The sequence below is a fragment of the Oncorhynchus tshawytscha genome, linkage group LG04 (assembly GCF_018296145.1).
Source record: "Oncorhynchus tshawytscha isolate Ot180627B linkage group LG04, Otsh_v2.0, whole genome shotgun sequence".
Lineage (NCBI taxonomy): Eukaryota > Metazoa > Chordata > Actinopteri > Salmoniformes > Salmonidae > Oncorhynchus > Oncorhynchus tshawytscha.
In genome coordinates this window covers 57,483,953-57,497,207 of record NC_056432.1, presented here as the reverse complement: position 1 = coordinate 57,497,207, position 13,255 = coordinate 57,483,953, and the positions used below count along the sequence as shown (strand labels likewise).

General features: G+C 44.3%; 1 protein-coding gene across 1 annotated transcript in view; it reads left to right on the top strand.

Moving 5' to 3' along the window:
• Positions 1-13,255, top strand: part of LOC112249085 (T-cell immunomodulatory protein) — a 131,786-nt gene that overhangs the window by 116,769 nt on the left and 1,762 nt on the right. Inside the window, exons 15-17 of the mRNA XM_024418729.2 lie at positions 5,430-5,554; positions 8,190-8,272; positions 10,069-10,186. Coding sequence (XP_024274497.1) covers positions 5,430-5,554; positions 8,190-8,272; positions 10,069-10,186 — 326 coding nt within the window. The remainder of the gene's footprint in view (positions 1-5,429; positions 5,555-8,189; positions 8,273-10,068; positions 10,187-13,255) is intronic.

Here is a 13,255-nt window from a genome sequence, read left to right as displayed (position 1 = left end):
GCATGTGTTCTTGCGTGTGCGTGTAGGACGGTTGCCCATGGAGGCCCGCGTAGAGAGCTCGTCTCTTCTACCGCTGGTGTCTCTGAGGGAGTGGAGGGACTAAAGTGGCTTGAATACGACTGTGCTGGAGTCACACTCTGTGACATAATTCAGGAGCTGAGGCATCTCTTCATCCCTCTACTCACGGAGCGAGAGTCCTGCTCTAAATAATGCACTGTACGTTAACAGGTGTGCCTCAGAGCCATACCTCCACCACTGTAGCCCAGCCCTGCATCAGCGGCTCAACAGTGTGTTTCAACTCTCAGCCTCGCACACCTGTCTCTTCTCTCCTCTACCATTGGGCTTCAGTGCCTCTCTTCTGTCTCGGAGACTCGGTGAGGAACATTGCAAGTTGCCATTGTTCGTGTGTATGTCATTTTTGAGGGTTAGGTAGATATCCTCTCGTAGGAGTGCTTCCTGACTCACCAGAGCAGCATTGGGAGTGAGTGGCTGGGCAGGAGACTGCAGAGTAGCTTTTCCGTCCCTTATGTTGTGAAGCTGGCAAAGTTCCTCACCTCTTCCTCTCCACTAGATATCCACTCTCCATCTCTCTCTGTGACACAGGAGAGCAAGTACTGCAAGCTGTATGTTCTGAGTCAGGCTTTTGTTGCTGGGGGGGGTCTATTTGGCTCACAATCTGTGTGTGTTGTGTGTGCGCACATTGTACTCGCCCATGTTTCTGAATGAACTTTTGGAGCTGAGGAGTCCTGACTCGTTGGCTGTGATGATGTGTTCTGCTCTGTTTCCCACACAGATAAAACCTGTAGGCTCTAGAGTGTTTGGGTGTTTTTATTTGTATTCATTTCACCTTTATTTAACCAGGTAGGCTAGTTGAGAACAAGCTCCCATTTGCAACTGCGACCTGGCCAAGATAAAGCAAAGCAGTGTGACACAGACAACAACAGAGTACTTTTCAACATGCTTGAGACTTCTCACACCCAGATTGGAGAGAGCCTGAGAAGTGAATTTGATAAGCTGTGGAAGCGTAAGGTTCCTTGAGTAAGCCTGCTCTTTGGGAGCTGTTTGGCTGGCTGACCGCTCTGAATCTATTTTGCGGCCTGGGGGGGGCTGTCAGTCATGTGCTGGAGCGCTCCGCCAAGGTCTGTCTGTGTGCTCCACGGCCGCGCTGCAGGGAGATAGGACTCCAGGCTGTAGCCCGCAGCAACTAGCCAGAACCCCAGCCACAAGCCTTCATCCAGCCAGCACAACCAGCACCCCCCTCCCATTTCAGTGCATGGCCTCTCTCCAACCAAGCTCCCCACCTGCAGAGTGGCAGTCCCTAAGCCAGCTTTCTCTCTGAGTGACACATCCTCCAGCCAGCGTCCCCAGCAGCACTGTGACATTTCCCCTCTACTGTCTCCATTCACAACATGACACATCATTTAGTTAACAACAGCCTGTCACTAGGGTAGCTGGTTAACCCCAAAATGTCTGTCGTCTACCATCCTCTCCTCCAGACCTAACACATACTTCCTAAGAGATTGTGGTTACATAAGCTGGGCGTGCACTAGACAATTTTGGCCCCGATTTTAGGGTTAGGGTACGTTTTTGAGATCGGTGATCATCAGCAATAGCCAATGAGAGCTCGCCAGAGAAGAAGCCAGTGAGATGATGACGTAGTATCACATCACCCAGAATGTGTGGACTCTCCTGCAGGAGCCAAGACTACTACTAGCCTACTTGTCTTTAACCAAAGCCAAAGTGTCAAATCATTACAGCTCTGAAGTTAAAAAGCAATGTTACTCAATTCAAAATGTATTGGCTCGATATTTCAACACTGTATGGCAAGCGGGAATCTCTGAGTGAAAACATTTATGCGGCTGCTTTGAGCCACAGCTCGTTCTTGCCAAGTTAGCAATCTAATCACATCAAGTGAAGAATTGTGTGGTGTGTGACCCCGTCTGTGCCACATTGTTTAGTATTCTCACCACTACGCTGGCAAGACGACAACAAAAACGTCAGGAAAGACGGTTGTTTAAAGTGAGGATTTTGACAATTTTGTTCGCCCGGCATTAGTCTGAGCTTGAATGGAGAAACGAGAGCGAGAGATGTGCATGTGTGTTTCTTAGTTTCAAAATGATTACCTTGACTAAACAGAGATGACCTTCCTGAGCTTGCTCTGGAATTCAGTTAGATGGAGAAGCTGCAGTGCGTGTGTTTGAGACGAAGCTGATACAACAGTTCACATGGGGACAAGTGAGAGCCAGGACAGTTGCCCAGACTTCAAAATCCATCTGAATCTACATGGATGAAGTCATTACCTTTCCTTTGTCCTTTCTCCAGTGCGGTAACACCTCTAAACTGCTTTCACAGAGCTATTTTCTTTTCTTTTTAATAGCGTGATTAACCCGTCTCTCCCCGCTGAGTGACTTTTCTGTCGTTTTCTGTTGAACTGTACATGTAAGGAAGGGTCTTGGATGCCCCCAGGTCAGAACATAATGAAACTGCACCTCATTCCCCACCACACATGCATAACACAGAGTCACTAGTGAGTGTCCAGAGAGGACTAAATTGATTGCAGACATGACATATACACTGAGTGTTCAAAACATTAGGAACACTTTCCTAAAATTGAGTTGCACCCCCTTTTGCCCTCAGAACAGCCTCAGTTCGTCGGGGCATGGACCTTACAAGGTTTCAAAAGCGTTCCACAGGAATGCTGACTCCAATGCTTTACACAATGGTGTCAAGTTGGCTGGATGTCTTTTGGGTGGTGGATCATTCTTGATCCACACAGGAAACTGTTGAGCATGAAAGTTCTTGACACACTCAAACCGGTGCGCCTAGCACCTACTACCATACCCCATTCAAAGGCACTTCAAAGGCACGCATCCAAGACCCTTCCTTACATGTACAGTTCAACAGAAAGCGACAGAAAAGTCACTCCGGAGAGAGAGAGACGGGTTAATGACACTGCTAACTCAGAAAAGGTCGTTTACCACTGATCTACACTGATTGACGTGGATTTAACAGGTGACGTCAATGAGGGATCATAGCTTTCACCTGGTCAGTCTGTGTCATGGAAAGAGCAGGTGTTTTTACCCTCGGTGTATGCGTCAGAGTCAATACCTTGCTATTGTATCACAAAACTAATGAAAGGGATCGATGTCACATACACACACACACACCAAGATCTCAGCGTGACATCCATATTGGCAGTTAGCCTACTGGTTTAACTAGCACTGCGAAGTGGACTTCCAATCAGTGTCACTAGAATGGACAAGCCACTTTATTAACATAAATGTATACAGTACCAAATATATACGTGTAATGACAGATTCTGACTTTCTCAGCTTCCTTTGTCCCCCCGCAAACATTTTTTTAATGATAGCCCTTATTTTAAAAAGGTGAGCGTGATTGAAGCAATTACGTTGGCTTTTACAGCAACTGCTCTGAAGCTGCTCAGAATAACCTGCTCCGTCGTCGCAGGAACAGGGCTCCAAGCAGGGTCATGCTTTCATTTCAGAGGAGATGGTCTAGTTCGTCCTCATTTCGAACTGTTACATTGGAGCTTCGTGGAAGGCAATATATAGATTCTCTCAAGATGGAGTTATACTTGCGCTTTACTCGTAGACAGGCAATCAACCCCAAGCTTTTAGGCTCTATACTTAGAGTACCGGTCAAAAGTTTGGATACACCTACTCATTCAAGGGTTTTTATTTATTTAGTTTGACTATTTTCTACATTGTAGAATAATAGTGAAGACATCAAAACTATGAAATAACACATATGGAATCAAGTAGTAACCAAAAAAATGTGTTAAACAAATCAAAATATATTTTGGATTTTAGATTCTTCAAAGTAACCACCCTTTGCATTGATGACAGCTTTGCACGCTCTTGGCTTTCTCTCAACCAGCTTCACAAGGAATGCATTTCCAACAGTCTTGAAGGAGTTCCCACAAATGCTGAGCACATGTTGGCTGCTTTCCCTTCACTATGCGGACCAACTCATCCCAAACCATCTTAATTGCATTGAGGTCGGGTGATTGTGCAGGCCAGGTTATCTGATGCAGCACTCCATCACTCTCCTTACACAGCCTGTATGTGTGTTTTGGGTCATTGTCCTGTTGAAAAACAAATGATAGTCCAACTAAGCACAAACCAGATGGGATGGCGAATCGCTGCAGATTGCTGTGGTAGCCATGCTGGTTAAGTCTCACAAAGACACAGTGGTTGGAACCAAAAAATCTCAAATTTAGACTCATGAGACCAAAGGACAGATTTTCACTGGTCTAATGTCCATTGCTCGTGTTTCATAGCCTAAGCAATTATCTTCTTCTTGTTGTAGGCCTGATTCACGCAGACTCCTCTGAACAGTTGATGTTGAGATGTGTCTGTTACGTGAACTCAGTGAAGCATTTATTTGGGCCACAATTTGAGGCTGGTAACTCTAATGAACTTATCCTCTGCAGCAGAGGTAACTTTGGGTCTTCCTTTCCTGTGGCGGTCCTCATGAGAGCTAGTTTCATCATAGCGCTTGATGGTTTTTGCGACTGCACTTGAAGAAACTTTCAAAGTTCTTGAAATGTTCCAGATTGACTGACCTTCATGTCTTAAAGTAATGATGGACTAGTTTCTCTTTGATTATTTGAGCTGTTCTTGCCATAATATGGACTTGTTCTTTTACCAAATAGGGATATCTTCTGTATACCACCCCTACCTTGTCACAACACAACTGGCTCAAAGGCATTAAGAAGGAAATAAATTCCACAAATTAACTTTGAACAAGGCACACTTGTTAATTGAAATGCATTCTAGGTGACTACCTCATGAAGCTGGTTGAGATAATGCCAAGAGTGTGCAAGCTGTCATCAAGGCAAAGGCAAACTTTGAAGAATACATTTTGATTTGTTTAACACTTTTTTTGTGTTATTTCTTAGTTTTGATGTCTTCACGATTATTCTACAATGTAGAAAATAGTCAAATAAAGAAAAACCCTTGAATGAGTAGGTGTGTCCAAACTTTTGACTGGTACTGTATATGTGTAGATAATAGCCAGGCAGAACACTCTGTTTTCTTTTATGTGGACTGAATATCCTACTATAATCAGTCATTGAAGCTTTTCCTTGCTGCACATTGTAAATGTAAAAACATGATTCCATCTGAGTGTAGGTCCAGACCAGCCATGCAGTCCATCCACATTTATCCTGATTTGTTGCCGGGGTGCTCTCTCTGATTACCATAAAGCGGGTGATTTACGCCGGCTGCGCTTGGCAGGGCCTGAGCGTGAGCCAGTGGCGAGGACATGGTGTTGTAGGGGGTGGTAGATGCCTCTGGACTGGGCGATGGTAGGAATAGGGAAGGTCTGATTTGTGTCTTTTATGAGGCTTGTTTATGGGTCTGAATGGTTCTCATGGCTCCTTTTTTTGTTTTTTCCCCTCCATGCAGCCGGCCAGCTGAGCCAGTCGGCCCACCTCTCCCTGCAGTTGCCTTACACCGTTCTGGGCCTGGGGCGCAGCGCCAACTTCCTGGACCACCTGTACGTGGGTATCCCCCGGCCCCTCGGGGACAAGGTACAGTATGGTGCGCTGCAGCACAGGGGGAGGGGAGCGGAGAGGAGGGACATGCCAGACAAAGCACAGACAGGACAGGATGCAGTAGGTCTAATTCCTACGGCATAAAACTGATACTGTTTCTAGTCACTGTAACCATGTGGAGAACACGCCCAGAGCCACTGATACTGACAATAACTCTACTGCAGGTTGATGTAAGTGTTGTAAACGTTTCTTCCTGTTGCAATATGATAAGTAGATTATGTATTATGCAGTAAATAATTCATTATCTTCTTCGTTTCACCCACTTTTGTGCTACCTCAAACATTGGCATGTGGTTTGGGTTCGTGGGGAGACGACAGCCTTCTGTCTCTCGTATCGCGTGCCGTTTGAAATGCTGTTTGTTGGTTCCTCGATAGATCCCCCTGCGCGGCTCCCGTTCCTCACCTGTCAAAGAGTAGAACAGAGGTCTTCATCATAGCGGATTTGCATTGCAAATTTCTGCCCATACCTCACTACCTTGGGAGCGAAGCTCGTACAGAGTAAAGCATCTGAAGTAACGCGACGTGCTTTTTTCTCGCTCGCACCCTTTGAGTTATGCAAGAAAAATGTTCCACTAAGGTTTACATTTCCCCACACACCAGTTAATAAAATCTTTATAATGCTTTGTATTATGCTAACCACTTTTTACATTCAGAGGGTATATGAAAACGGTGTCTTCAGTGCTACATACACGGAGTCTAAAAAACATTAAGGACACCTGCTCTTTCCATGACATAGACTGACCCAGGTGAAATCTATGATCCTTTATTGATGTCACTTGTTAAATCCATTTCAATCATAAGGATTTTTAAGCCTTGATAAAGTTGAGACGTGGATTGTGTAGGGTGAAAGGGCAAGACAAAAAATGTAAATGCCGGGGTATGGTAGTAGGTGCCAGGTGCACCAGGTTTGTCTCAAGAACTGCAACGCTGCTGGGTTTTTCATGCTCAACCGTTTCCTGTGTGTATCAAGAATTGTCCACCACCCAAAGGACATCCAGCCAACTTGACACAACTGTGGGGAGCATTGGAGTCAACATGCATCCCTGTGGAAAGCTGTGGAATGCTGTGGAATGGGGGGAGTGTGCACAACACAATATTAGGAACGTGTTAGGAAAGTGTTCCTAAAATGTTTACACTCAGTGTACACATTTAATGAACAGCTGTGTCTATCTGGCTGTCTCTGTGAGTTTGGGGAGGATAGTTCCTATCTGTCTCTCTCAGGTCTATCTCCAACCCTCTCTCACAGGGGAAAACATTCAGGAGGCCTGTGAGGGTTTGGGAGAGATAAAGAGAGGAAGGAGAGAAGGAGAGAGGAAAGAGAGGGGGAGAGACAGAGAGAGGAAGGGAGTGTGTTCTACTTCTACTCTCCTTTCTGCACACTCGTCTCAATCCCATGAGGATCCTTTCCTCTGCTCACAAGGTTTTTCAAGATTCCCGCTCTGCTATCGCCTCCCCAAAAACCCCACTTCACTCCCAACTTCAGACCCAGCGCTCTCCTTTGAAACACTCTCTGAAAACCCAGAAACGCTTTCCTCCTCTTAAACACAGACGTCTTCTCTTAGCCAAAGCGCCAGAAGCGCAGCCTGTCACTGTCTCTCACTGCCGTTCTGCATAAACCACAATGCATTGAAGAGGAAAATGTCAGCGTTAGCTTAGTAGGTTAAGCACTGCAACTTCTAATGAACTAGCACACTGTTCACAATGCACTGACACGATAAGGTGACTAATTCAGTTCATCATTATTCTCCTTAACCTATTTTACCTCAAACACTAGCAATTAGTGAATCAAAATCCCTGAATCTGCAGCTCTGATTCGCTTAGAGTCTTTGCCTTACATAGTATTTGTATCTCTGAGCTATGTAGGTATGTCATTCACTTTAATTGACATTTCTCAGTGTCAGGAAGGAGTCATATGCATGACTTCCAAACGCACACAACCCTCGGCATTGTAACAATACTCCAGCTAATGGGACTGTAGGAAGTAGGCTGACACACCAGGGGGATACTTCAGCAGACATCAGTTATTTAATTGACTAGACTGTCTGTCTTAAATGCATGCCTTTAAATAGCTCAGGTATAGGTAGCTGAAAACCCTGGGCTCTCATTAGGGTGGCTCTGAGTCAACGAGGATGCAAAGTACGCCGTCACACACTGCATGTGCGTCGGCATGCATCTGCGCGTGTGAGTGAGCAAGTGTGTTTCCCTTATCCCTTAATGTTGCCAAATGATAGATGTGTTGTCGGAAATGAGTCTCTCTTCTCTAGAGGACACTGTGAGAAAGGTGAATTTAATGTTTGCTGGTGATTTGCCATCCAGTAATAACTTGAAGAGGGGTATTTACCTTTGTAATTAATACAGAAACGTGCTTTGAAAAGCTTTTGAGCTTGAACTTCTAATAATAAGGTTCCTTAAACTCTGAACTAGAGCGCAAATTGTAGTGCAGTACTGTACAGGAAATGACTCGGGCCCTACATCGTATGTGCACTGAGAAGTGTGTGATATATTGCCTGCATTGTGTTACCTTTGAACTAGTGTTGTTCCATTATTGCCTTCCCCTTCATTCTGCCTCCCTGAGGCTCTAATAACATTGGTTCTCTGTTTCTGCCTTGCAGGATGTGAGGAAGCAGGAGTGGACAGCCATCATCCCCAACTCGCAGCTCATAGTCATTCCATACCCACACAACGAGCCCCGCAGGTACACACACACACACACACACACATAAATCTGTACATGGATGCCCACAAACATGCTCAGGCCATGTTTCAATGTTTTTCTGTTTCATTCACATGTAGTCCTACCCCCTTGAGTGCCAGCAGATGGCAGAACCCCCTTTTCCGTATGGCCAGCTAAAACATTCTTTCACCAACACATGGAACACACACACTCTGACAAATGCTTGCACTTGCATATACAGTGCCTTCGGAAACGATTCAGACCCCTTGACTTATTCTAAAATTGATTAAGAAAAAACTATTCCCTCAATCTACACATAATACCCCATAATGACAAAGCGAAAACAGATTTTTAGAAATGTTTGCAAATGTATTAAAAATAAAAAACAGCAATGCCTTATTTCCATAAGTATTCAGACCCTTTCCTATGAGATTCAAAATTGAGCTCAGGTGCATCCTGTTTCCATTGATCATCCTTGTTTCTATAACTTGATTGGGGTCAACCTGCGTTAAAATCAATTGATTGGACATGATTTGGAAAGGCATACACCTTTCTAGATAATGTCCGACAGTTGACAGTGCATGTCAGAGCAAAAACCAAGGCATGAGGTCGAAAGAATTGTCCGTAGAGCTCCGAGACAGGATTGTGCAGAGGCACAGATCTGGGGAAGGGTACCAAAACTTTCAGTTGCCCAGCCAGAGCCCAGACTTGAACCCGATCAAACATCTCTGGAGAGACCTGGAAATAGATGTGCAGCAACGCTCCCCATCTAACCTGACAGAGTTTGAGAAGATCTGCAGAGAAGAATTGGAGAAACTCCTGAAATACAGGCGTGCCAAGCATGTAATGTCACAGCCAAGAAGACTCGAGGCTGTAATCGCTGCCAAAGGTGCTTCAACAAAGTACTGTGTAAAGGGTCTGAATACTTAGGTAAATGTTATATTTCAGTTTTTTTTTTTTCAAACATTTGCAAAAACCTGTTTTTGCTTTGTCATTATGGGGTATTGTGTGTAGATTAAAACATATTTCATCCATTTTAAAATAAGGCTGTAAGGTAACAAAGTGTGGAAAAAGTCAAGGGGTCTGAATACTTTCCGAATGCACTGTATATACCTACTACACTGACTTATTACTCATAAAAACACACCCACATTATGTAGACGCATACATCATGTAGTGTTCATACATTACAGTGACTGCTCAGTGTATATCTGTGTAAAGGTGTCTTCAGTCTCATTATGCCTATGGGCATAGGTTCACGCAACATATGGCCACCATTGCCATTGGTGGTTTTTGTTTTCACCACTAATATGTAATGTGTTTATTAGTTCTGATAGAATGTCTTAATGAAGTTATTTTGATTAATATTTGAGCAGATGTATTGTTCTTCAGCCATTTATTGTAGTATAATATCGTATCTCCACAATCTGGGTCTGTTCTTGTTTTTAGTCAAACCATTCAAACGAACTCTCCGTTCTCTTCGATAGTCACAAAAATATGTGGATCGAAAGACAGGAAATGCGCTTGTCATTTTTTGTTTTTTGATCTTTTTCATTTAAATGGTTCGTCTCTGACAGTGATGTAGAGTTTCTCGATTCATTTTGACCTAATATGTCATAAAGTCATATTTTGTGATTACAGAAACCTTGTCAAATAACATCTCTGATCAAGCAAAATATGCTAAATGTCCTTAATATAGCACGTTGATTCTTACCTTCTGATAGGGTTGGGAAAAGACGAGACACCTTTTTGTAGGAGTTTTATGTTGTGTAGTAATTGAAACGCTTTTCCTTTCTCCTACCTGTTCCCTCTTTTAGTTGGAGTGCGAAGTTGTATCTGACCCCCAGTAACATAGTCCTACTGACTGCCATCGCGCTGATCGGCGTGTGTGTTTTCATCCTGGTCATCATTGGCATCCTCCACTGGCAGGAGAAGGTAAGAACAGAATGACACAAATACATCTTGCACCGTTTATCATCGTCATTACCATCATTACTGTTTTAATCGACAATAATGAGCATCATCAACCTCATCTCTACTCCTTCATTTTTAGTTGTACTGTCTTGTCATTTTTCCTCTTCTCCCTTGCATTCCTCCTCACTATCCTCTCCTCCTCCTCCTCTTAATAGTCTGAGCCAAAGCCGGTTATGTTCTGGTCAGAGCAGTGTGTGTCCTCTCTGATCCTCCCCACCATTGCCAGTCCATAGTGTCTGGTGGGGGTCTTCTCTTCTCCTGGCCCTGTGGCGCTGCTGGGGAGCTCTAGTGCTGGTCCAGAGAGCAGGAGACCCGCTGTGGGCAAAGGGTTCACTCAGAGAGGAACAGATGGGTCAGAACCAGCAGATGGGCCCTGTCCTCTAACCTCCCACAGAGATCCAGCACGGCTGTTAGAGGGCCATAACCACTGAGGACGCTCGGCTGTAATTGCTTTGTTCTGCCCCTTCAGCATATCAAATCTTTTGTTCATTATCCCTGTAAATATGTCCTCCAGGGAGTGTGTGTGTTGGTTGTCTTGTTACATTCCTGTGGGTGTTTGTGAATTTTACATTGAGTGTTTAGGTAATCATGTATGGTTTGAATTTTGCAAACTTGTGAGAATTTGCATGTGTTTGCATGCAACTATTGCCGACATGCGTGTGTGTGGTCTGTGTCCAGCCTGCCGTGCAAACACTCTGAGCGATTCATCCCCATCCCAGTGCAGCCGTGGCTGGTCTGTTTCTCCACCAAGCGAGGCCGGGCGATGTTGGCGTCTTCTCAAAGCCATCTGCTGTGGGTGCCTGATTATGCACGCGGGAAGCCATAATTGCTCTCTGCTTAGGGAACTGTTCCGGGAACACTAGCTTCATTGGAGTTGACACTGCATTAAAATAACATGTTTGACTCTATATCTGAGGAACTGAGCCCAGCAATTATATTTCATCAGAAAGAGAGGTAGAGACATGTCTCATTGTCCGTCACTGATTAGAGGTTGATTAAATGATCATGTTTGTGATGGCCAAGGTAATGGAAGCTCAGGTAATAGCTAGCTGTTAATTTGTTTAGGTGATTACTGGGCCAATGTACTCCACTTCAGTTCAGAGCCCCCTTCCCTTTCAGAGATAGGAAACACAAACATAAAGTGTCTTAATAGGGTGTTGGGCCACAACGAGCCAGAACAGCTTCAATGCACCTTGGCATAGATTCTGGAACTCTTATTGGAGGGAATGCGACACCATTCTTCCACGAGAAATTCCATGATTTGGTGTTTTGTTGATGGTGGTGGAAAACGCGGTCTCAGGCGCCACTCCATAGTCTCCCATAAGTGTTCAATTGGGTTGAGATCTGGTGACTGAGACGGCCGTGGCATATGGTTTACATTTTCTTCATGCTCATCAAACCATTCAGTGACTACTTGTGCCCTGTGGATGGGGGCATTGTCATCCTATGGGGGCATAGCCATGGTATCCAAAATAATGGCCTGCCAAGCATTTTTACTCTTTTTAAAAAAAAAATATGATTTGTTTATTTTTTTTATACATTAACTCAGGAACCACACCTGTGTGGAAGCACCTGCTTTTAGTATACTTTGTATCCCTTATTTAATCAAGTGTTTACGTTATTTTGGCAGTTACTTATATATCTGCTTCATGTTATTACTGTTGCAGCTGATGAGTCACATCTTTTGAATCTGCAGCCTGTTTTTGTGTCAGTATGACGTCTCAGTTCTTGTGAGGTTGTGTGTTTGTTCATGTTGCACTGGGATAGCCGACATCTCTGCTGTTGTGGGTCTTTTTGAGCGAGGGTACTGCCTTTGTTTGCTTTTAATGGGGGGGGGGTTTGTTACCCATTGTCATCTTTTTGTCTAGTCCGGTGTGTCATCTGCATTGTGAGTGTCACTGCCTTGCAGTCATATCTGAGCCTGGCTGCTGTGCGCTCCTGTTCTATCTGACTCACTCTGCCCAGCACAATAACACACCATAATTGAAGGAGCTCTCTTAGATAAGAGAGTCTAACCTTTCACGCAGGGGAAAATAGCATTTGGAAAAAGCTCCACATCTCCATAAGCCTTTCCATTTACATTGTGGTGTGGAGTTGACCAGGTCACGGTGCGATGGGTGATTGACTTTTGATATTTACACTGACCCCTGCTATTTGTTCCACAAATCTCAATGGTCAAATAGGAATCAGAGGCTGGTTTGAGACATAGTACCTCCTGCAACAGCCGAGACCGGCTCAGGAAGTTTGTTAGAACACTGTTAAATATAAGAAAGCCAAACATTTTTTTTAAATAGAAATGCCTTCTCTGTTTCAGCCTAGCTGTAAATCTGAGAGGTATTTTGGATTCTATTTATTTGTCAGGTAACTTTGGTTTCACGCCTGAGGAATCGATCGTTGTCTGTTTGGGCTATTTGAATTTTGCGTGGGTTTAAACAGAATACAGGGCTTTTCAGAGCGATGAAGGCTGCAATATGCCTCCACGTTGCATAATGCATACAATGTGACAAAGGTCTTATCCCATTTTGTCCTGCATTTTATGCTAGTTCAAGGCCCCACAGCCTTAGCACAGAGTATGGATAGGTTAGCGCATTCAGTAGACCATTCAAATAGGTCAAGTTCTCGCGTTACCGAACCTCACGTTCAATCTGAACAAGATTGTATACTTGAGCACTCAATCAGTAGGTTTCAGACCATTCAATACATGACACATCGCACAACGACACAATTATATCCCCTGAACACTCAATTATTTCATGTTCATACACCACAATGAACTTGGCAATATTGACAGGATTACAAGCCAGTTCACTGAATGAGACCTAAGGAGATATTACAGTATGTCCATGTACTGTGTACACGCCATAAAAACAAGTGGAAGTAACTGAACACTCAGTCCTAAAGACTGTCTGCTCCCTTAAGTCCTGAACAACACAGATACGGCCGACAGACTCTCTGCTTAGATGTTGGTGTACTCCATCAGGACTGTCTGTCGTATGGGGAGTAGTTCCAGAACAAATCTGTCAGCTTCGT